At 32.6% G+C, this 23824-nt stretch overlaps 4 protein-coding genes across 6 annotated transcripts; 1 reads left to right on the top strand and 3 right to left on the bottom strand.

Moving 5' to 3' along the window:
* Window positions 1-1004: 1004 nt before the first annotated feature.
* Window positions 1005-5020, bottom strand: LOC133287341 (uncharacterized). Of its 2 annotated transcripts, none has more exons than XM_061484923.1 (11): window positions 4683-5020; window positions 4509-4589; window positions 3786-3881; window positions 3505-3588; window positions 3348-3417; window positions 3127-3209; window positions 2649-2728; window positions 2298-2396; window positions 2106-2214; window positions 1458-1547; window positions 1005-1318 (listed from the first exon to the last, which is right to left on the bottom strand). In XM_061484923.1, exons 1-11 carry the CDS (start codon window positions 4920-4922, stop codon window positions 1280-1282), a joined length of 1071 nt encoding a protein of 356 aa, XP_061340907.1. In that variant the 5' UTR covers window positions 4923-5020; the 3' UTR covers window positions 1005-1279. The 2 variants fall into 2 exon arrangements, with proteins under 2 accessions (XP_061340907.1, XP_061340908.1); XM_061484924.1 differs by having other exon boundaries at window positions 4691-4917.
* Window positions 5021-8609: 3589 nt separating this feature from the next.
* On the top strand, window positions 8610-10143 carry LOC133287299 (chlorophyll a-b binding protein, chloroplastic). Its single transcript, XM_061484870.1, has 4 exons — window positions 8610-8769; window positions 8990-9213; window positions 9331-9845; window positions 9939-10143. The coding sequence occupies exons 1-4, from the start codon at window positions 8714-8716 to the stop codon at window positions 9954-9956; spliced, it is 813 nt and encodes a 270-aa protein (XP_061340854.1). The 5' UTR covers window positions 8610-8713; the 3' UTR covers window positions 9957-10143.
* Window positions 10144-10885: 742 nt separating this feature from the next.
* LOC133287329 (probable inactive purple acid phosphatase 29) lies at window positions 10886-13731 on the bottom strand. 2 transcript variants are annotated; one of them, XR_009748230.1, is made up of 5 exons: window positions 13156-13731; window positions 12332-12726; window positions 11875-12109; window positions 11653-11798; window positions 10886-11275 (listed from the first exon to the last, which is right to left on the bottom strand). XR_009748230.1 is itself a non-coding variant. In XM_061484903.1 (4 exons), the coding sequence occupies exons 1-4, from the start codon at window positions 13496-13498 to the stop codon at window positions 11241-11243; spliced, it is 1230 nt and encodes a 409-aa protein (XP_061340887.1). In that variant the 5' UTR covers window positions 13499-13731; the 3' UTR covers window positions 10892-11240. The 2 variants fall into 2 exon arrangements, 1 of the variants encoding a protein (XP_061340887.1); XM_061484903.1 differs by having other exon boundaries at window positions 10892-11275; window positions 11653-12109.
* A 6381-nt stretch (window positions 13732-20112) lies between these two features.
* LOC133287350 (uncharacterized protein C594.04c) lies at window positions 20113-21739 on the bottom strand. The gene is made up of 3 exons (XM_061484943.1): window positions 21453-21739; window positions 21091-21354; window positions 20113-20737 (listed from the first exon to the last, which is right to left on the bottom strand). Exons 1-3 carry the CDS (start codon window positions 21708-21710, stop codon window positions 20258-20260), a joined length of 1002 nt encoding a protein of 333 aa, XP_061340927.1. The 5' UTR covers window positions 21711-21739; the 3' UTR covers window positions 20113-20257.
* Between the last annotated feature and the right edge of the window lie 2085 nt (window positions 21740-23824).

The following is a 23824-nucleotide window of genomic DNA, read 5'->3' as shown; positions in this document are numbered from 1 at the left end:
ATTGAATTATTTATTGATTTTATTTGTATTTTATTTCACAACAAGAATGTTAATTTTAGTTATTAATTAGTGAAAACTGTATATATATTAGTGAAAACTGTATATATATGGAGTATGAAAATTTCTCATACATATCCATTAACAAATTTTTTTTTGTATTTTTAAATTTTTTAAAATATCTAAACACTAATTAAATGATTTATGTGGATCCAATGTCATTTAAATAATTTTAGACATTTGTCGCTGATTATTCTATGTTTCTTTTTAATTGTGAAGTTTGTTGTCGGATCGAATGTCATTTAAATAATTTTAGACATTTGTCGCTGATTATTCATGTTTCTTTTTAATTGTGAAGTTTGTTGTCCCTCTACGTTAAAGTTCTTTAGAAGTCACGACTAGGGGTATAAATAAGTCAAATTAAGCTATACTTTAACTATAATAGCCCAAGCCTATGTAAAATATTTGAAACCTATACTAACCTGTTGGCCTATTAAATACTTGATTTATGGCATGTCATATTATAAAAAAACTAAAAAAATCGAATACGAGTTGTAAAGCCTACTAAGTTACAAACTAAAGTTTGTAAGCCCAAATCAAAATAAAATATAAAAATAAAAAAATTTATTCACAAAGATCACGAAATCAATTTTCATTAACATCACATGAAATAAATTTTCATTAACATCGCATGAAATAATGTTATCAAAGATCACATGAAAATTTCATATATATATACTTTCTTTACTAATTTTATTTTATATTATACTCTAAATTTTAAATAAACAATTATTATTTATTAAAATAACATCGATCCTATTACTTTAAAAATTTTAAGTAATTTTTTTTAATAGATTTGTGTAATTATTAATTTTTTTTTATAATTTAATATGTTAAATTTTTTGACCAGACTAAAATTAAATCCTAACTCCACCACTGCATCAACGCTTAATAAGAAATGAAACCGTAAACATAAAGAACTGACAAGGTAGAAGCATACCATCTCAATTTAACAAAATATACTGCTTATAAGAAACATGAAAATTTGTTCCCTCTTCCCCCAACCACCAGTGGATTTCAGGTCAAAATTGATCACCGTTTTACAGATATAAAAGGACTTTAGCCCCAAAATAAAAAAAGAAATAGAGGAAAAGAAAATACACCAGAATTATGTAAGAATAAGTTGAAAAATTGCAACAACTTAAAGATAATCAACCCTCTTCATCAAGATAAAAACTATTCCAGCAAAAACGACTTCCAAAACGTAACGTTCCCAAACAAGTCATAGGAAAAACCTCCTTCGGCTTGTGTCCATTTCCCCCTGAAAGAGTGGAAAAAAAAAAGGACAAGAAGAGAATAAAGTAACAATAGACAATGAGTTAGGAATATAGGAAAAATGCTTCACAAAGTCCGACCAAGATTTGAAACAGCAATATAGAGTTGGTTAACAATAAAATTACCTTGTGCACCCACTCATATTCTCCACCCTTAGTGTCAAATGTTCCATGCTGCAGGCTAATCAACTTCAATGTGAAACGAGGGCCACATTCCTGCATTTTTAAAGTGAAGTCGTTGCAGCAACAAGTTTGGAGACCATAATAAATAAAAATAATGCTAAACTTGAACGAATAAGCTAGAATAATACTTAAATCCTAGGAAACATTAGAAACAGTTTATCATAGCGAAGGTAAATGCAAGACATGTGCAAAGTGAGAGCAGACCCATGTCTGTCATGATCACATTGTAGTTAACTCTCTCTAGATGTGAATACCTAATAAATAACCCAACAACTCTGAAAAAACCATTACTTAATCTTCACAAAATCTCTCTTCCATAATACCATCTGGATCAATATCACCCTATATCACAGAAGTCAACTATCATAACCACCAGTTTTATCATATGATACTTAGTATGACACACCATTCAAGGTACTATAACACTAATATAACTTATGTTTTGGCACGCAAAAAGAAAAGCAATGAGGAGCAATCAATGGAAAGCATTAAAAAAAAAAAAACTAAAAAAGTGATACAATAATTTACATTCAGTAGCCAATAGCCATTGAGTTTCAAAGTGGTGGGAAATAAAAAAGAGCAGATACCAACCTGAAGACGGGCAATTGTTTTGTGTTCAGGAACAATCTCACTCTTGCCATCCTTGTCCTTTTTACCTTTAGATTCGGTTTTTTTAATTTCTTTGGTTTCAAAAATGTACCTGAAGTATAAGAATGAATGTAACACAATGTCAGAATTATTAATATTGACAATATAGTAGCCTGTAAGCCTCATGATATATACCTATGATGCCGGAAGAATATGAAGTCTCTCTGGTTGTGGAAGGTGACTACTCGTCTACCTTTAAATTCTGGAGCTTGTGGAAAAAGTGATTGTATCAATCTATTAAAACAAGAAATCAGCAAATAAGGAGATATTTGATAATGAAAAATGATATTAGCAAAATAGGAAAGGTAGCCTTAGATTCATTTCGTCTCTTTTCATAAGCATTCTTAGAAAAATAACTGACAGGCAGTACAAAACTATTTCAAACAGACCTAGCATCTGAATATAACAAAACATTAGAAAAAATATTACAAGTCGCATATAAATGGTTAACTATAAATTGAACATAGACTAAGAGAAGAGGGTTACCTTCCAATTCGACACCCTAGACGTGTTGTGAAGTTATTCAGCACAAGCTCAGGCTTGTGACTCGTTGGAGTTCCATGATTCTGCAATGGGACACAAAATGCACACAATAAAAACAAATAAATAATTTATTTTCATTAACATAAAATGACAAGCTTAATCTCAAAACAAAATAAATTCATCTACCAATCTTTCCTGTTAACACAGGTTGAACCGCAACATGAAATTCATCTGATATTGGTAACACAAGTTGCAGGACTTATAAGATTATATTTCTTACGGTGAATAATAATCAAAAATGGTGAGCACCTCTTGACTTAAACTGTCATAATACATTTTCTTACTCCCTCTCTCTAAGAATTTAAGTGGAAAAATTATTGTTCATCTACTGCAGATTATGAAAATTATCGTATACCAATATCAATCAGACAACCGGAACTATATATATTATTGTTATATTTATAAATAACAAACTTCAAACCTTGAGATCCTTGCGCAAAACAAGCTTTGAGAGCTTGAAATGAGCAGTGGGTCCATCAGGTAAGCCCATGATTAAGAGAGCATCTGCAATTCATGGGAGCAAAGAATTAAAAACTTGTAAGAACATTACACCCTAAGATCTAAAGACAAAAAAGCATCTTAAAAACGATTTTTAAATACTATAAAATCTGTATAAGACCTATAGTGGAAAGCACCACCTACCTGGTTCCCTGCGATTGGTGTGAACAACTATAATAGAAGTGAAGTCCTTGTTCCTTGCATATTCTACAATCTGCAATCCAAAATGAAATTAGAAAGAAAAGTTCGAATATAATAAGCAGCATGTTTTTCACTCACATGGGGAAGAGACTCCCAGCACCTTTTTTAAATCATAGGTTCCTCTCTTGAAGTAATGTGCATTTGGTATAAATGAAAGCAATTCTGATATGAAAGCAGGTCCCCTCTGCAGATCAAGTCATATTTCAACCAAAAGATGGAAACATGTCAGTACAATAAACAAAGCAAGATTTACTCAGACCCCATTCTACCCCTAAAAGTCAGAACCAAAAAGACAAAAGCAAATTAAGGAGGAAAGGGTCCATGCTTAAATGTACTAAAGACAAACTTGAGATTACAAACAGTGGCATATACGAAACATACTGTAGAATTGAAGCGGCAAGTGGTGATTAATATCTTGGGAGTTTGTTGCTGTTTTAAAATCGAACTAAATTCATCAGCATCATTTCCGGCAAATAACTGCAAACAAATACAATTCAAGAGTCAGCAAAAGTAATTTGAAAAAAAAAAAGGAAAAAAAAAATGTTAGTGTAGTTGTAAAGGGAATGGTAAAACTGTTTCTTTAAAAGGGGGCGAATTGGAGCAGTGATAAAACTGTTCATTCATGACTGAAAGGTCATGGGTTCGAATCCAGGAAACAGCCTCTTTGCAATTATGCAAGGGTAAGATTGCGTACAAGGATTTCCTCCACCCCACACTCGCTAGTCGGGTTTAACTGGGAGTGATTTTTTTTTTAGTTGTAAAGCTAATGTTAAATTCAAAAGAAACTGTCCTCCATCAAAAACTAGTTATCCATCCCCCTAAACAATGACTTTCATTTCGTTTGCAAATTCCATAGTTTATAATCATCTCCTACACGTCACTTAAGATTATTGGTAAAATCAGATTGGTCTGCTTCAAGTTATATTGATGGAATAAGCATCATCTGTAATTCTACTTGGGATTAGCACCGGTAATTCTAATCTTAATCAGCATCACCTCAAACAAAGGATGTTATATACACATTCTGCAACTAAAATATTGAAATCTAATCTTAACACATTTTCAACAATAACCAGCGCATAATCTAAGTTCAAATTTCAAAACCTCTTCGTCATCGGGCCTGCAAACGGTCTCGTCGAATTCCCTGGTGTTCTCGATGGTACGAGGTACCTCCTTCTCCGGAGGCTGCAGGAACGTAAAAGAAACAAACATCAAACTTCAAAGCAAACAACAAAAAACGATTTGAAATTGTTGAGAGAGAAAGAGAGTGAGGGGAACCTTCTCACCGAGCTCGAGAGCTCTCTTGTGAGCAGCGTCACGAGCGTTGGCCTTGGCGCGCTTCTCGAGCTTCTTCTGACGCTTGGCCTTGGCATGAACCTCTGATCTCTTCTCCTTGTTTTTGATCATCGAAGGAAGCAACTCCTCCTTGTTCTTTTTCTTCGTTATTGATTTCTTCATCGAACCTTCTTCGCCATCGTCGCTTCCTGAACCCTCGTTCTTCTTCCTCTTTCCCCCCATTGTTGGTAACCGTAGCAACCACTCGAAGTTTAGGGTTTTCGAAGCAGAAGAAAAAAAACAGAGAAGAGTGAAGATTTTTTTCTGATTAGGGTTTTGAAAGAGGGGTCACCCGGGTCTGTTCCCCTGTTCGCTTCCCTATGGCTTTCCCTGTGCACCATACTATCGTATTATTACATGTAAACTGAAAAAAAAAATTAAATTAAATCTCTTCATGTTAATTAAAAGATAACGTTCGATATAATAAGTGTATAATGAAATCTTAATATTATACTGTGTTTTGTATAATATCATATTAGATGATATTAGTCCGTATTTGATAACATTAAAACCAATTCCATAAAACCCGCCAGTAATTTGTTTTTAAATTTTAATTGAATATATTAATTTTTGTTTTTCACTTTTTTTCCTATCAACCTTCCATGTTTTCTTTTCATTTGGCAATTTATGTACAAGTGTTGGATAATATTATTTTAAAGGAAAAGTGTGTCCATTTAAAAGATGTATTTAGGTTATTTTAAGAGAGATAGATACAAAGAGATATGAATTTTATTGAAAAAAATAAAGACAAAAAATAAAGATGTGAATCTCAGATCTTTATATGTACTTCTCTTTTAAAATGATCTAAGTATATATCCTTTTTAAAGGATATATACTTTTCTATTATTTTACTATGTGGATGATGTGTGATTGATTTTTTAATTGCTTATGACTTTTGATATATCATATAATTACCATACTAATAGTATATTGAAGAGTACTTGCTCCTTTCTTCATGTAAAGTCCTACATAAAGACATCGTGACTCTTATAGGAATTGTAATGACTAATGAATAATATTTCTATACTTTTTCCAAGGCTCTTCCTTTTATCTTCATATATTTTCTTTCTTTAGTTTCTATTCTTTATTTCTCTCCATTTATTTTATAACAAGAAGCAACATATTCAATCTTTTTTATTTTTTAGTGTATCTTTTATGTATTATTTAACACAATCATATTATATTAGGGGATCATAACTATTAATAAGAGATAAGAGAAAAAATATTAAAATAAGAAATAAAAAAATCATCACCATTAACTGATAGTTATCACTAACTAATTGAGAAATTTAAAAAGACAAATCAATACTAAGACAATGTATTGTTATGGTAAGGACTAAGGACCAATGTTGTCAAGCTCGAGTTTCTACGTAGAAACATAAAGGAATGGTAGAAACGTAAAACGTAGAAACGACACGAAATATAAAGTTTCTACTTTCTACTACTTAAGGTCAAGATACAAAATTATATATATACATGTAAAAAAAATCACATAATGAACATGTGTGTTGAGCCATTTATCTATCTAAAAAGAAAAATTATTTTTGATAACCAAGTATCAAAATTATAAACAATGATAACTAACAAGTAATGAATAATCAATCTGCTCTAATTGTTTTATACACTCTGCAAATTTTGGATTATTGGTCATCAGGATATAATTATACTTCTTTCAATGGACACAATAATCCAAAAATACAAAAGAATTTTTATAGCATAACTTATAATAGAATTGCAGTTTTATAAGATATAATTATAAAAGACATATATCCAAACAAAAAGATATCAAGATAACATATCATTTGGGGAAAATGAAAATTGGTTTTTTTTTTTAAATCTTTTTTTTTTTAATTTTTTTCATTTTAAGTAAAAACAGTTAAAACACTAAAAACGTAAGTTTTTACTATTTTTGTACTGCGTTTTTATCAGTTTTTATCAAAGATCATTTTTACTTGCCTTTTACACGCACCACTCTAATAAAAACGTAACTAGTTTTTGACGACAAGGACAACTATCCTTAGCGAGTTAGCGATAATTAAATAATTATTGAAGTCAACGGCAAGGAGGGAAAAGTAGGAAATGGGGCATGGAGGAGTTTAGGGTTATAATTAAAAATATTTTTCAGAAACTTATACATCAAAACTTATTTAAATTTAATTTTATTCTATAAAGTCTTATTAACTAATCTATTATTTTAATGTATAATAAACTTTTGATGAATACGGTAGATGCACCAAACACCTAATAAGATTATTTTATATTTTATAGCGTGCCACAAACTCTTTTATATTAATATTGTATTATGTAAAAATTGTTTTTTTTCTTCTTCTAAAGGTAGGAGAAAACTAACACTGTAGAGGGATCGGTGATTTTAAATTAATTTTAGATGTTTGGTAAAATGTGAGCGAAAAACATAGTTAAATAATTTTAAATGGTTGGGATCCGTTTCGGGTGTATACGGTTTGGTGATGTTTTGATTATGAAGGATTATATTTAAATAAATTTTAATTTTCGAATATTTGATCTATATTAGTATATTTCAATTTTAAATTTTATTTAAGTGGCTTGTTTTAGGAATTAAATATATAATATTTTTAATTTAAAAGACTAAGTTTCTTTATCAATTAAATTTAATACAAAATATAATTAATGATATAAATAAATTCTATAAATAAGTTAAATCTGTTCATTAGTTCATTACTTTAATCAACGTGGAGCCGTAGACTGAAAAAATTATTTGAATGTGATATTACCATTTAATAGATAATTTGGATAAATATTTACTAAAACGACAGCACTGGATGTAATTAACAAATTGATAGATAGACTAAAAAAATTAAATAAATATAAAACGTTATAAATTAAAATGAATACATTCTAAATATAAATACCAAATACTTAATTAAGCCTAAACTTTAGTATCTATTAAGTATGACAACTAATGAGAGTATTTTCTTAAGTTCCAAAATAAGCTAGGATATGATACCACACAGGAGCAAGAAGGAGACTCATTTGGGTCTGGTGTATTAGTGTTATTAACTGTGACAGCTTAATGGCTTTTGTGTACATCAATATGATCTAATCGAATTTAATATGGAAATCTTGCTTAAACAATTATTTATACTCAATATGAACAATTAAAATAAAGTTAATTAGATTTATACAAATTAATTAAAGTCAGATTTTTTATTTTTGGATTCGTTTGAGCTAGACTTGAATTTTGTTTCAACTTAGTTTTTGATAAACAACCATCTCAAGTTATTAAATGATGAATCTTTAATAGTAGCTTAACTTGTTAATGGGTGGGTCTTCAATAACTTTATATTATATTTCTCTAATATGTATTTTATGTGAGAGCTTTTGAATAAATGTGGATATTGTATATGTCCATTTTTTTATTTTACCTTATGATGACTTAAGTCCATTAAAAAGTGAGAAGCAATAAGGAAAAATTCATGACCTTATAATCACAAAAACTCTAATATCATAATAAAAATCATCTCACTTAAAAACTCAAAATGTTAAGTGATCGACGTTTAATAATTTTATATTATATCTCTTTAATCATTTTCACTTGTAAATTGGAGTACATATGGTATTTATTTAAATTTGATAGAGAAGATTTACATCTAGCTAAGATCGATAGTTCCCACAAAATGGTTCATTGGTCTGGTCTGGAGTAAGGAGACTGTTAACATAGAAGAATCTCTCTCCTTTTGTGGTGCCAGTGCCAATGTAGGCCACAAAGACTTGGTGTGTTGGTCTGACAAATGTGAACCACCAGATTCTGATTTTTCCATGTAAACCTATCCTATGAGAGATTCTGCATGCCACATGGCAACTAGCCATCAAATTTTTGGTTCACATTCCTATCCTTTAAGATAAGAACCCTTCATACATTAACAAAATTGCATTTCCTTTCTCATTCATCAATCAATCATACACAGCAGCACAACAACTCAGTAATCTAAATCATGGCTTCTGTGTGTGCTTCCTCTGCCATTGCAGCTGTTGCCATCTCCACCCCAAGGCAAGTTTCTCCACAACCCCATTACTTGAACATGTATTTATGTAACCAGTAATGCAAACAGCACATGAAATGTTTCATGTATTGCCACAGTTAAAATGATGAAAACCCTGCTCTTAGTTGATGCATACTTATGTGAACCTTGACTTATTCATGCAATGAAATTCAAGCTAGTAGTATACTAAACAAAATTTTAAAAAGAAAATAATGAAATTGCATGCAGTTCCCAGAAGAATGGATCACCCTTGGGAACCACAAAAGCTTCTTTTCTTAGTGGGAGGAAACTGAAGGTGAACAACTTTACAGCACCAGTTGGAGGAAGATCCACCACTACTGTGTGTGTAGCAGCTGATCCTGACAGGCCACTGTGGTTCCCAGGAAGCACCCCTCCTCCATGGCTTGATGGCAGTCTTCCTGGAGATTTTGGATTTGATCCTCTAGGTCTTGGTAAGATATTATCAGTATTCAAAATTTGCTATCACTGAATCACCTCAAGTAGTAGTCATCATTATCCCTTATTGGGAATTCAAGTGACCACAAAAGTGGGTTGTGGTGATTCAACAGGATCTGATCCTGAGAGCCTGAGATGGAATGTTCAAGCTGAGCTTGTTCACTGCAGATGGGCAATGTTAGGTGCTGCTGGCATTTTCATCCCAGAATTCCTAACAAAGATTGGTATCCTTAACACCCCTTCATGGTACACTGCTGGAGAGCAGCAATATTTCACAGACACTACAACTCTCTTCATTGTTGAGCTCATTTTCATTGGTTGGGCTGAGGGTAGAAGGTGGGCTGATATCATCAAGCCAGGGTGTGTCAACACTGACCCTATCTTTCCCAACAACAAGCTCACAGGAACTGATGTTGGGTACCCAGGTGGGCTTTGGTTTGACCCACTTGGCTGGGGAAGTGGTTCTCCTGAGAAGATCAAAGAGTTGAGAACAAAGGAGATCAAGAATGGGAGATTGGCCATGTTGGCTGTGATGGGTGCATGGTTCCAGCACATATACACTGGCACTGGTCCTATTGACAACCTCTTTGCTCACCTTGCAGATCCTGGTCATGCTACTATTTTTAAAGTAAGTTCAATCAACATTTAGGTCTTGATTTCATACTTTAGACTTTAATTTATTGTTTGTTCTGCTGACTTTATTTATCTATTACTGATACAGGCTTTCACTCCAAAGTGAGGAGGGGTTAGAATAACTCTTATAAGATTGCAAGCCTTGGAGAAACATTGGTGAACCTCTTTTACTATGTAGTAAGGCTTAAATGTTTTTAGGGAGGAGTGTTTATGTTGGTGAAAGCTTGTAAAATGGCCACTTCTATGTCATGCACAGTTTTATGATTCAATGTACAAATACCGGTTTAAGTTTAGATGCCTTGAATGTAGATTCATGAAGCAATCACATTTTTGCATGGATGATAGGACCGCAGTGATATCTGACGGTAACTAGCGCAGGGGATATTAGATCGTCCTTGCTCTTTAAACGAGTATATTACTCCGATGACTTCAACAGAGAAAATGAACAGAAAAATATGTGAAATTTAAGCATACGATTTCATCATTTTTTTTTTAATTTTAAATTTAGAACTTAGCCCTAAAATCATTAAGTGCTGAATTAATTCTACTAGAAAATGAGAGCAATAAAAAGTTAATTCGTGACCTGATGATCACAGGAACTCTGATACCATAATAAACAACTGTCATATCTCACCCAATAGTTCAAGGTGCTAAGCGATATCTGCGTTTATTTTAATATTTTTCTCTTTTAACAGTTTCTTGAGAAAATGATTATACTTATTATCATGCTATGTTAGTACTAATAAAAAAAGATGGAATATATTAATGTTTTCAGTACTTGCATAACATAGTTGTTCTTGCTTCCTATTTTTAATAGCAGATGTTTAAGTGGGAAATTTTATTTTAGGATAAATAAAATAACAAGAATCCTTTTCGAGTCTTGTGTTTCTTTCATCCTCATTCTTTGAAACAATTCCTTTCATTCAAGCTAAGCTGCCTTGGTTTCTGTAAGTGAGGAAAAAAATGCTATTCCTCACCTGATTCAATAGTCAAAATCCGCAATAAATATTATTCCTAAGGCGATTGTGCTGTGAGTTCATCACTATCATGTAGCACCTTCGCAAAATATCCAAGCAAGTTGAAACATACAGTCGATTCGTGGCTTAGATCATCAGCAATCTCCTAAAATAAACTCTTTTTGGTTCCAAGGCCATATATAAAAACTTCAAATTATTGACATTATCCTACAATACATATGGAGTATGCATAATTGCAATAGCCATTGCATACAATCACTGCACTTAATGAACTTTCCATTCCTTCTTTTTTACTCTTTAGCAGAGTTTTCAACTTCCATGAATAAAATTTATCGTATAGCAACTCATCACAAGTAATAAAATAAATAATCTTCATGTGGATACCAACACTTGTCTTCATCACTTTCAAATTCTCAAGTGCCAACATTTTGTTTTTTGCTAAGGTTTCCTGTAATGAAAACCAAAGTAAAAACAATGAATCCAAGGAGATAACATGAAATAAAAAACAATACAGTTTTCCTAAATTCCTGGAAAAGCTAACAACACAATATTCTTCCATAGCTTCTTATTCCCTTGTCTTGAGCTACAAACATTATGATTTTCATTTAACTATGCCCAGCAAATATGTGTCCCTAATGTTTCTTTCTTCAAATTTCATTCTATAAACAGTTTTTTTTTATAATTTTCCATTATCTTGTCACATTTTCTTTATGTCCAACATTCATCTGTTATAGATATTTCTAAAGATAGATTACATCCTTTTCATTCTATATCATAATTTAAGAACAAGCAAAAGAGTATTCCAATTATTACAGGATATCTTACCTCCAAAGCTCTTGCTCCATAGGACCTGACCATCAATTCCAGTAAGATGTTGATCATCAAGACGTTTCCATGTTTTAATTGACTTGACATCTCCCCAACTTCCTTTTTCTGTTTTCTCCAAGCTAGCTACCACCACTCTTGCTCTCCTAGGCCATCCAGCTTTTCCATAAGCATGGTATCCAAATCCTCCACCATAACAAAGTTGTATACCTGTTAACTTACCACAGAAATCATTGATGTGATCATGGCCAGTGAAAACTCCCTTCACATCTCCTGCTTCAACCAAGGTTGTGAAGAAGCCAGAGTTCACAGAAGCAGAGCTAATGCCATCCGGTTCCTGTTTCACACCTGTGAAGTTTGATGAGTCAAAACTAGCATATTCCGGTAGCGGGATGTGAAAGTATGCAAGACCAGGAGCAGCTTCTTTCTGAGGCAATGGTCTATTTATGTATGCTTTCTGCAAAATAAAGAAATAGTAAGTGGTCAATCAAAATATTAACAATGGAAAGAACTGAAAAACAAGTCACATGCTTAATGAGGATCCACAAAAACTTCCATTCATAAGCAGATACTAAACAAGAAAGAGAAACAGGATAATTGGGTTTGCAGGATCTTAGAAGTCAAATGTTTTGTAGCTAGAACACAGCTAGATAAGATAATGGAACAGATGAGACAGTACCCTAAGCTTTGCAGATGTTCGTTGGAACCAAAGTTGCTGGGAGGGCTTGATCCAATCATAACCAAAAATTAAAGGAACTTTGGAATAATCTCCACTATCAAGAAAGTATAGATTGAGCACTGATTTATTTTCAAAATCAGTTCCTTTAACTCCTCCAACCTCCAAGTTGTAGTTCCCAAAACCATCAATGATGTGTACTTCTGGAGGATTGAGTTTAGATAAAGTGTTTTTCATCCCAACAATATGTTTCATCACCCCTTCCCTAGAGAGGGATCCTTCCTGGTCATGGTTGCCCAAAACAGCTACCCAAGGAATGTTTGATGCAATTGCAGGAGCAAATGCAGCATCCAATGATTTAGCAGAATCCGAGGAATCAAACCCAAAGATATTATCTCCTGTCACACCACAATAGGTTATCTCATATCAACAATCAAAGAAGCTTGTAACTATAACTTGCTTACATGTGCAAAAGATGATTTAAAAATAAAAATAAAAATTACAAGCCCCAAAACAATACAATACTAAAATCCATTTCATTTCCATCCAGTTACAAGTAATTGGAACAACATCATGCTCATTGTCTTTGATTAGTTAAAGATGTTTTAATTGTCCCAGTACCAAAACATGTTCACTTCACATATTCTTCCGGTAACTAAACTATCAAATCACTGGGGTGTTAATTATTGAAAGAATGAAGGAAAAAGGTCCTTTTTTTTTTTCCAAAAACAAGAGAAGAGAAGCTAAAAAACTAAAAGCTACAATTAGAGAGAAATGAAAAAAAAAAAAAAAAACTGAAAACCATAAACAAGACAAGTATTGAATACCAGTGAAGACAATAAGATTAGGCTTTTCAGCAAGGATCATCCGGTGAAGGAAAGCAGTAGTGTTGAGGTCAGAACAAGAAGCATTCTGTGAAGGGAGCACATCCAAGCACAGTGTAGTCTTGCCATCTGCATAGTGCATATCTGCCACCTGCAATATCTTGAATTCTCCATTTTGACCAAACCTCAGCTTCTGGTTCTGTTGTTGCTGTGGTGGGGACACTTGTTTCACCGCCAAGGTGCATACAGGAATCCAACAACACGATGAGACCAACACCACCAAAACAATAGAATCCAAACCCATTTTCCTCTTGGTACCAAAAACACTTCTTTCACTCAAGACCATCACTGTTTTGGGAATTTGGGTGCACAAAACCAATCAAAATCTCAACTTGTTCAGCTGCTACAACAGCACCTGCACCTGGTGGGGTTGGGGTCTCTAGGCTATGGATGCTGGTGTTGATGAGAGTAGGAAGAAGATAGAAGTTAGAGCTAAGCAACTTGGAAATGAAAGTAAAGTCCTTAGCTTTTATCTTCTTCTTGATGAATATTTATCATTGGACCAGTTTCATTGTACTGTTTAGGAGAAAAGAAGAAGACAAGACAACTTAAGTATGGTAACTAACAAGGAACAAGAAATAAATCTTGGGGATGTCTTTGTCTAGTTGATGATAAGAATACATTAATTGGTTCAAAGTAATTAACCAATTATGTATATACCAACTTGAGCAACAAATCACAAAGATTTATCTGGTGCAATCAAAGCTATAAATACAATGATTTGGAGAATCTAATTTTGTGCAATCCCTAAATAAGAATAATTGTTAAATTATCGATCCGTGAGAGATTATTTCTTTAAATTATTTTCTCTTAAGATTGATTTGTTATAATTACTGAATTCATTGTAAAAGTAGTAAATAAAATGGAAACAATGAAATAAAAAGGAGAAATTCGCTTAAAAAGATAGAAAAGAAAAGAAAAAATAATTTTATACAAAAGGAGACTTTTTTTTGAAATAATGCAATTCGCTTTTTCAGGTGATTGATCAATGATAAATTGCATTTTTAACATTTTTTTTAATTTTAGAAAAAGATAATAATTTTTACATAAACAGCAGTATAGTCAATAATAAGAAAATTCACTTTGAATTAAAATTTAAATTCATGAGATATTAAATGATTAATTAGTGCATACATATAATGGACAAGGAAAAATGATAGCAAAAAAAGTAAGTAGATAAGAAAATACTAAAAAGCTTCAAAGAGACTGGATTATTCAGCTTAGTCATACTTATAGAGAAGGCAATTTTGTTGCTGATTGGCTTGCTACTCATGCACCTCATCAGGATGGACAGCTGATTGTGCTGGATGTCCCTCCAACGGCTTGTTTGGAATTGCTTCGTAATGACTTGAGGGGAGTTAGTCTCCCAAGATTGTGCCCAGTATAGAGTTTTTTTTTATGTTGCTTTAGTTTTCATTGTATTTCCAAAAAAAAAAAGAAAATACTGAAAAGCTTGTAACCTTGATGTAGCACATAATTTTTGGCCAACCAATATCAGACCATAACCCGAATTTAATATGCGTGTAAACTAAGAAGGTATGGCATTTACTTCTCTGACAGAACAATGACTATATTGTTTAACGTGGCCATTAAATTCACCTAGCAATTATTGTATATGAAATCTAATGCAGAAAAAGATCTCAATTCACAAGCAAACAAATCCCAAAGTAAAACAAGAATCCACGTTTTATTTTTTATTTTTAGGGTTTTATAAGAGTTATGTTGTAGGAAAAGTGATTGTGTAATGTTATAGAGATTCGTTTTGCGTGCCTTAATTTTTTATTTATTTTTTGTTTTAAAAAAGTGTGAGCCCACAAAATATTGTGAGTGTAGAAAAATTTGTTGTGTTATGTTAAAGGATAAAACGAGACCCATTATTTTTATCCCCTCTTGTTTTCCTTTGTCTGGATATAGAAAGATGCATGTGATCACAAAACTCTTGCTCAAAAGCCTTCCTCCTTTGTTCTCATTCATTGGTTTTATATATATGTTTTGCCTCTTGAACAAGTTAGTTTAATCTTATTTAATACATCTAATAATTTTCGCCTACCTTCACAAGTATGCATCTCCATTTGGACGTAAGCACCAATAGGATAATCAATCCCCATAGTAAAATCTTTCATTTTCTCACTGTCATGTTTCATTCACTGTTCAACCCTGAATTTGTATCAAACAGTTCATAGCTGACGTCTGCAAGTCACTTGAATTATATTATAATTAGCTCAAATCTTCATTCTTAGCCCATGAACACGATTCACAAATGAAATATTTAACATTACCAGTTTAAAATTATTATACTCATTAATAAATTTTGGAAAAACTTCAAAAAAACCCCTACAAGTTTTCTCAAAATCATTTAACCCCTTCCCTGAAATTTTTAATCATTTACCCTCTTACTCAAATTTTTTTTATCACTTACCCCCCTAATTTGATTTTTCATCCAAAATTTTGTTAAATTTTTTCAAAGGTACCAAAATTACCCTTAATAGAAAAAAGAAAAACATAATTTCCTCACAAACATAATTTTTTAAAAAGTACCAATTGTAAAACTTTACGTTTTATCATAGCTAATTCTTGAACCGCAAGGTGATTTAAGGGGACTAAGTGAGAATACCTCCTTGTTATAATAATAATAATAACAAATAATTTGATATAAAACTTGCCACAATTACAATTTTTTCTTCGAGACAAGACTTGGAACTTTGAAGCCTCATTGTATGTCAATATTAGCATTTGTTGGTGAATTTTGTTTTGAGAATGTGAATTATATTATAAGTTTTTTGCTATATATCAGTTAAATAGATGGTGTGAGTGGGGCAAGTGTTCTTCATATAAACCGACCCTGGTGCATATTTTTGTATCTTCCATTTTGTTCACAGATACATTGGACCTCATGGGTTTTGATAAAAGTAGGCTTGTTAATGAAGTAGGTTTTCTTTGCTAAACTCTATGATAGTACTCAACTTTCGCAACATACCTTGCGGATTTTACAGTAAAAAATTCAAACTTTCTCTGCAGGAATTAAAATATAAAAAACAACATCCTACTTGTTTCGTATATATGAATATTTTAAACGTAAATTTATAACAATTGTTTGCAAGCTTAAAATTAAGCAATAATCCCTTAAATTAAAAAGACATATTAAACTAGTTACAAAGTAGTTTGTGAGGAAATTATGTTTTTCTTTTTTCTATTAAGGGTAATTTGGGTACTTTTTAAAAATTTAACAAAATTTTGGATTGAAAATCAAATTAGGGGGTAAGTGATAATTTTTTTTTGATGGGATAAATGATTAAAAATTTCGGAGAGGGAGTTAAGTGATTTTGAGAAAACTTGCAGGGGTTTTCTGAAGTTTTCCCATAAATTTTTTCTAAAATAAACTTATAATTGGAGTAAATTAGTAAAAGTGCACTTATCTTTAAATTTTAGTTGATAAAGATTATGATTTAATTTAAATAAATAAATAAATAAAAACAACCCTCACTTTAAAATATTCTTTTGCAATTGAATTAGTTTCCTTATGTTGCTTTTGAAAATGGGAAAAAGATAATTATCTAAGTCCAGACAGCTGTTAATTTGCCTTCACATGGAATTTTGGATATATCATATGTTTTTCCACTTGTTAGGTCTTGTTACTGTTCTGTCCATGACACTATCACCGTCTGCTATGACTAGTAAGCAAAATACCATAATTCAAGGCATGTAATCCAAAGTCAAATAAGAAGCTATCGCAACAGTTACAAGTCACCTTCGTTAACACCCATCACTCATCAGCTCCCTAATCATGTACTATTCTCATAGAAAATCAATAGAACTAATGTGATGTGGTTATGAAAAAAAAACAAAAACAAAAATTCAATCAGAACTTATACACTGAAAAGAGGTTTACTATTCAAGTCTAATCCCAAGCTGGGCCTCATTGAATCACCTAATCATCAAAACGAAATTCTAATTCATGAATCTCAAGTTGGGCATCATTTGTGACTTTGCATTTGGTCTAATTCATGAATTAACTGACTTGAGCATCCATTTTTCCTATGCATGTTTAAGAAATTAAAACTAAAGCCTTCTTACATGACAAACTTTAGCTTAAACGAACAAAACTTATGAAAAATATTTTGAGTTTGGCTTGGCTCATTAGCTTGGTATAAACTAAATTCTAGGCTTGACTATAAAAAATTAAAGACTTAACTTGACTCATTTATAATTATAAAATATATTTTTTCTAAACTCACCGACTTCCAAATGTTGAAGCTATAAATGCATCAAATTCTCTATTCCTTAAAAAAAACAATCATAGAACTCATTCAGTCCACATGTATTTTAAGATCGAATAATAAGTTTCACAATTTCTTCTTAAACATTGATCCAGCTCATGATGACTTAATAAACCAAGAGAATGTGCGATCGACGCCGCTTGCAATGCAGAAAAGAACACACACACAAAAAATTGCGACGACTTCACTGCTAATAGAATAAGCTGTCCAAACTCCAAAGCTTATTATATTATAATCTTCAAAGAAGAATAGAGAAAAAATACCTGAGTTTGGTCAGTTGCTTATGGAGTTAAAACAATAGTAAAAGCTTACCCAAAAAAAAAAACAGTAAAAAAATAGGGTTACAAAATAGGGTTAATGATTTAGTGACATAAAAATATATTATTTATTATAATAATATATCGGGCCAGGTCACGGACTTTCAAGCCAAATCTCATTAAATTAAGCTTGGGTTTGTTTGCTAAAAAGGTTTTTTTTAAAGCTTGAGCTCGATATATTTATTAAACAAGTCAAACCTTAGACCCTTAACAAGCCGCTCGACTCATTTACACTCCTAAAAGTGGCGGTCATATACCATATTTTATTAAACACTTACAAGATCATCACGTTTTTAGAGATGTTATAACAATGGCTTTTTGACCACTTTAATGCAAAAAATGAAACAAATAATCATTTTAAGCGCACACTCCCAATGCATGTTTCATTCGCATTAAATGGATAAATAATTTGCTAAAAAAACTAAACTAGTGATATGTTTAATTTTTTGCACTACAAGGATGAAAAGGCGTATAACAATTCCATTGTTACCTTAAGGCATCTAAGAGTAAGGAAGCACGGACACTCTAAAAAACAGGGAGTGTCGTGTCCGACACGCCGACACACTCCGACACGTTCTGACACGGTGTCCGACACGCGGTCAACATTCCCGACACGTTGATCTTTTTGACACGCGAATTTGACTGTATCCGACACGTTCCGACATAGTCAAATGACATTTTCGATAAAAAAAAATTAATTTTTTTTTTTAAACTTTTTTTTAAATTTTTTTTAAAAAAAATTAAAATATATTAATAAAGCTTTCACCTGATCATATCAATTTTATTTTTTGTCTTTTTTTCCTTAAGTAGATAAGAGATCATCTCAACATCATTGTTATCAATTTCTATTACGCTCTTGTTGTATCTCCTTTTCTCTGATCTCTCTCTAATATGATTTGATCTCTCTATCTGATATTATCTCTCTCTCTCTCTTATCCAAGTTCCTATTTTTTTATTAAAGCTTCCACCTTTATTACGTGTTGATCGATATTATTAATTTTATTTCATTTTTTTGTTAAATTATTGAATATTAAATGAATATACGTTATATAAATTAAAATATTATTTAATATTAAAACGTGTCCCAACGTGTCGTAATTCATATTTTTTTAGAATTAACGTGTCAGAGTGTCGTATCGTGTCGGTGCTACATAATCTAAGAGTTCTAAAGGACTACCAAACTCTGAATCTCTCTGCACTAAAAGATTTAGTTGGATCTAGCGATGTATCTCTTTCCAACACTAGATGGTAAATTGCATCCCTTTAACTTCAGTATCTCGGAAAGTTAGATATTATGGTGGTCAGGGGTGTAAACGGGCTGGCTGGGCTTTGGCCTTCCTGGCCTAAGTCTACGTAAAAAAAATTCAGCCTATCTGGTCTATCAAAGGCTTTATTTGTAGGCCAAACCCGACTTACTTTTAAAAATAAGAAAGTCCGACATGGCCTTCAGGCCTTGTAGGCCTACCACTGTAGATACTAAGCAAAGAAAATAATTGTATAGAGCAAAGAAAGTTTCATTCATGAATGCACTAGTACTTCTCGTAAGAAAAGAATAACAAACAAGAAAGAGTCAACATAATACTCCAGTTTTAAAATGTATATCATAGAGGAATAGAGTCAAAGAAATGGAGAAAATAAGAAAAATAAAATTATTGGGTGCTAAAATAAAATCTACAAGAGAATATCATTCATATAAAAATTAGGGTTGGTATTGGTACTTTGTCATGCCACATAAAATAAATATTATTTTATTTTTAATAAATTAAATAGGCCAGCCTACAAGGCTTTGGGTCAGGCTTGACAAAATTGGCCTACGGGCTATTTGTTAAAAAAACTTTCTTGAAAGCCTAAGCATACTCTACTTTTTGAAAGGCTGGGCCAAGCCAAGCTTAATGTAGGCCGGGCTGGGCTAGCCTGGCCCATTTACACCCCTAATTGTGGTACTTAGAATTCATGCCAATGTATTAAGGTTAGGGATTTAGACATTCACTGGATATCAATATGTTACCATGTTAAAACATGCAAATTGATGACCCATTTTAGAACATGAGATCTTGATCTGCAAATAGCATAGCTTCTAACAATTATTAAAGTTTTGCTGCAAAACATTTCTTTATGGATTCAAGCTTTCCCACGAAAGAAAGAAGCCTGACTAAAAGGACTAGTGGGACATATATCCACAGCCAAATATATTACTTCATCTACACTAGCCATCAGGGCACTCATGAACCATCATTTCAAAGCTGAAAAGCCGGATTCAAAAAGATATTAATGCATTACAACTCCAAACGTAGCTGATGCATAAAGATTTTATACAATATCACAGCGACCTACATGTCTAGAACACTTACAATTCATGATTCCATTAAATAAACAACGAAGAACAAAGCAAGACTTATAAGATATCAAGATGATAATTTTACAAAACCAACCATTGTAAAAAGAAAAACATCAAGCATTCTTATTTTTTACTCCAGAAGGAGAGGACTTGAACCAAGGTACCCAGACAGAAGTTGTCTTCTGATACAGCCTAAATGCCTCTGCTCTACTTTCTTGTTTCAGCATTCGGTCCTCCACAAGCTTAGTCACATAAGCCAAACACATGGTATTAACCAATGCTCCAATGAAGGTCCATCCATGTCCCAGGCTCCATGCAAATACAACTAGTCCCCACCACCAAAGCTGCTCACCAATGTAATTCGGATGCCGGCAATAATACCATAAGCCATTGTCAAGAACAGGGACAGGGCGTTTACCAAGCCCTTTTAACTTGTTGTTTCTACTCACAAAACCATAGAGCTGTGTATCAGCAAAGTATGCTATGACAATGCCACATAAACAGACAACAATAGCTACCAAGTCCCAGATGCTCAAAGGCTTATTGACAGAGTGGACAACATACAAGGGAAGGGACAATCCAATCAAAAACATCTGCAAAGATGAGAAAAACATAAACATCAACATCAACATCAACATTAACATTACTTTATTCCAAACTAGTTGAGGTCACGGTCCATGAATCAAAACAAAAAGCAAGAAAAGATAGAGGGAAAAGAAAAATAAATAAACATAGTTAAAAACTAAAAAAAGCCGTCTTAGACATCACAAATAACAAGTCTATCCCTCCACTCTCCATTTTTCTCCACGTCCTAAGACAAACCAAGCACCCATTTCAATGGCACAGCAAATAAACCAAACAAGCAATTCACCAAGCAGGTTCAGGGGGTTTGTTTAAACTTCATTTCAACACCCATGGATGGAAAAGAAAGCAAGAAAAAACTTACCTGCTGGGAGACATAAACAGCAAAGAAGGAAACCCACCACCATTGCTGTCCATACTGTTTGCTCATCTCAGTGAAACGCCAATCCTCCCTAGCACCCCATTGCCACCTTTCTCTCCTGAAGTAGTTATGTGTGAGCCTAATACTCCACACCCAAGTCAAGAAGATCACAATTTTGGACCTCCACCAATCATATTGAGCCAAAGGGTGAGTTGCATAGTAATGAACAAGCATCACAGGTATCACTGTCCAATAAGGGTCAATCATCTGCACCATCACTAGCAGCAAAAGATGTCAACTTTAAAGGAACCCCAGAAAGAAAAGTGTGTATTGAAGGAAGAAGAAAGGGGGGAAATTGTACGTACCCAATGAGTATTCTGGATTTGGCCTATAATCCAGAAGAGGACATTGACGTTGAAGAAGAAAATAGCATTGGCTAATAGCAGAGGGTGGTGATAGCACCATGCCCACAATGAAGTTGACCAAAAAGATTGAAACTTTGGGTCAACCCCAGAGGCAATTGCTGAGTCATAGTTGTTGAGGAATGAGAGATAGAAGATGATTGAGGGAAGAGGAACCAAGAATGCTATGACAGCGTTCTTCACATTGCGATCATTACCCATTGTGTCTTGCTCAGTGCTCTTTGAATCTTTCTGATCCTGTCTTGTGCAAATGTGTATGTGTGTGATGGAGTTACTTATAGCTTCCATTTTAATAGAATGATTAGTAAAGCAACTTGAGTGAATTAAACTAATTATTAACAAATAACAAATATGTTATAATTTTTTTTTTTTTTGTAAATACAAATATGTTATAATTATATAATTGCGATATTATGCCTATCTTTTTTTTTTTTTTTTGAAAATATTCCAATCGGTTATCGCTTCGCGATTAGTCTGATTCGGGACGGGTCTAAGATTAAGGCTTTAAATCTCTTCCAAAGATGTTACTGGGAAAGATCGAACACATGATCTCACCATCACCTGCTCAACTTTCATGCGTCAACTGATCTACCACCATTTGGTCTATTATGCCTATCTTTCTTTTATACATATTCTGTTTATTTTTTCCAACATCATTAGATCAAAATTTTAAGAAAAAAGAAAATGGGTAAAAATTAATTAAATTTTGATCATAAGACATTAGAGATAATAGGGTTTGATGTTTGTCATTTTAAATGACACTCTATTATTGATTGATTTATTCTATTTAATTTATTTAAACCTTCTTCTAAAAGAGGAAAAAGTACAACCCACAAATCATTAGTGGCAATACAAAAAGATTAGCAAAATCCACTTTCTGCTTGTTGTTCCCCTAAGACAGCCACGCTTACCTAGTTCAATTAGATGATCCATTATTCCACACAATGATTAGTTGATTTGATTCTATGAGCCCACAGCTAAGTTATTCTGGTCCATTTATAATGTTCTGAACTTCTCATTTAATATCAAAGAACAATTGATCTATATCATTTTAACTCATGGTTGAAGAACAAGATGAATGGAGCATGCTACTGTAGAAATAACTTGGTAACACGCACACACACATACACGTCCAGTGGATATACTCTTGAATAGTTGAAACTTGATTCATCTCTTCATCTTGATGACAGCCTAGCAATATAGAATTTTCATTGAATTAGAAGTTAGTATTAATGTTTAATAAGGTGTGTATTTTTTTGTTTTTATTTTCCACCTCCCTAAAGCAAATTTGAATTTATCCTAAAGTGTATAATCGCCCATGCTCTTTCTGATGCTATATAATAATGCTTAGTATTGTTGTAATGATGTTTGCAGCGCATAGTTGTGCCCCTAATGATATATTAGAATCCTCTCACATGAAAACTTAATCCCAAACCTGGTCCCCCACTTCCCTCCCAGATTCCTCTGTCGTCTTTGAAGGCTAACCTGCCCCAATCCCCTCAATCTACGCAAAAAGAAGGAAAAGAAATGAATGCCATGCTACCATGCTTGAGCTGTAGGGACTTAGGTCAGTATATCTTATTCCTCAGCATGGCATATTGAACAGCTTTTCTGCATTTAGTTTGTAAAAGGTTTGCCATTGAGAAATAATTATAGGAATGGCAGAGTCTAGAAGCTAGGGAATGTTTGGTATAGGAGAAATTTTTCTGTTTTCCAGGAATATGCTGTGAAAGTACTTTTTCAAAAAATTATTTGATAGAACAAAATATTAATAAGAATGTTGCTCAAGTTTCTTGATTATATATTTAGTTGACAGTTAAATATTACTGGAATGTGGAGTGATTTTACAAGAGTAACCTTACCCGTCATTATCATTCAAAACTTTTTGAATTTAAAATTAACTCTTGAATTTCTCTCCTTCCAACGTTTTAGGGTTTGATGGAAGCTATGAGCTTCCTGGCATCCCGCATTAATGAACATCTATTTTGAAATCACATTTTCATACTCATTTACCAGCAACTTGCTTATCTCTGTCAATTTTTTGTTTTGTGTTTTCTTCTGTTGTTGTTTATTTTATTTTTATTTTTTTAAATGAGGCCAACAAAGTATAGGCGCAACTTGAACAGAAGTATTATTTCCTGCGCCTGTTCCTATCTCAGGTTGGTTTCTTCATATATATTGTGATACCCTTTGTGGTTTTATTAACTTCTACTATGTTGTTGTTGTTTTTGTCTCGTGTTTTTATTAACTTGAAAGCACCATTATCTATATAAACTCTTGATCAATAGCCGAGTATTAAAAAACCACGGTACATA

Source organism: Gastrolobium bilobum, unplaced genomic scaffold (assembly GCF_033153095.1).
Source record: "Gastrolobium bilobum isolate Gb01-03AN ecotype WA unplaced genomic scaffold, APGP_CSIRO_Gbil_v1 utg11002, whole genome shotgun sequence".
In the NCBI taxonomy this organism is placed as follows: domain Eukaryota; kingdom Viridiplantae; phylum Streptophyta; class Magnoliopsida; order Fabales; family Fabaceae; genus Gastrolobium; species Gastrolobium bilobum.
Note: the sequence above shows the minus strand (reverse complement) of the source record. Positions and strands in the feature narration are given on the sequence as shown.

Excerpts from the sequence above, each read along its gene's own strand:
- LOC133287341 (XM_061484923.1), bottom strand. The coding sequence starts at position 4,922 with ATGGGGGGAAAGAGGAAGAAGAACGAGGGTTCAGGAAGCGACGATGGC. Across the intron at positions 3,882-4,508 it reads GCAGGCCCGATGACGAAGAG|TTATTTGCCGGAAATGATGC; the intron begins GTTTTGAAATTT and ends ATTTGTTTGCAG. Across the intron at positions 2,215-2,297 it reads ATATTCTTCCGGCATCATAG|GTACATTTTTGAAACCAAAG; the intron begins GTATATATCATG and ends CTTATACTTCAG.
- LOC133287299 (XM_061484870.1), top strand. The coding sequence starts at position 8,714 with ATGGCTTCTGTGTGTGCTTCCTCTGCCATTGCAGCTGTTGCCATCTCC. Across the intron at positions 8,770-8,989 it reads GTTGCCATCTCCACCCCAAG|TTCCCAGAAGAATGGATCAC; the intron begins GCAAGTTTCTCC and ends AATTGCATGCAG. Across the intron at positions 9,214-9,330 it reads ATTTGATCCTCTAGGTCTTG|GATCTGATCCTGAGAGCCTG; the intron begins GTAAGATATTAT and ends GTGATTCAACAG.
- LOC133287329 (XM_061484903.1), bottom strand. The coding sequence starts at position 13,498 with ATGGTCTTGAGTGAAAGAAGTGTTTTTGGTACCAAGAGGAAAATGGGT. Across the intron at positions 12,727-13,155 it reads TAATCTTATTGTCTTCACTG|GAGATAATATCTTTGGGTTT; the intron begins GTATTCAATACT and ends GTGGTGTGACAG. Across the intron at positions 12,110-12,331 it reads GAACATCTGCAAAGCTTAGG|AAAGCATACATAAATAGACC; the intron begins GTACTGTCTCAT and ends TTTATTTTGCAG.
- LOC133287350 (XM_061484943.1), bottom strand. The coding sequence starts at position 21,710 with ATGGGTAATGATCGCAATGTGAAGAACGCTGTCATAGCATTCTTGGTT. Across the intron at positions 21,355-21,452 it reads AAATCCAGAATACTCATTGG|ATGATTGACCCTTATTGGAC; the intron begins GTACGTACAATT and ends GTGATGGTGCAG. Across the intron at positions 20,738-21,090 it reads CTGTTTATGTCTCCCAGCAG|ATGTTTTTGATTGGATTGTC; the intron begins GTAAGTTTTTTC and ends TCATCTTTGCAG.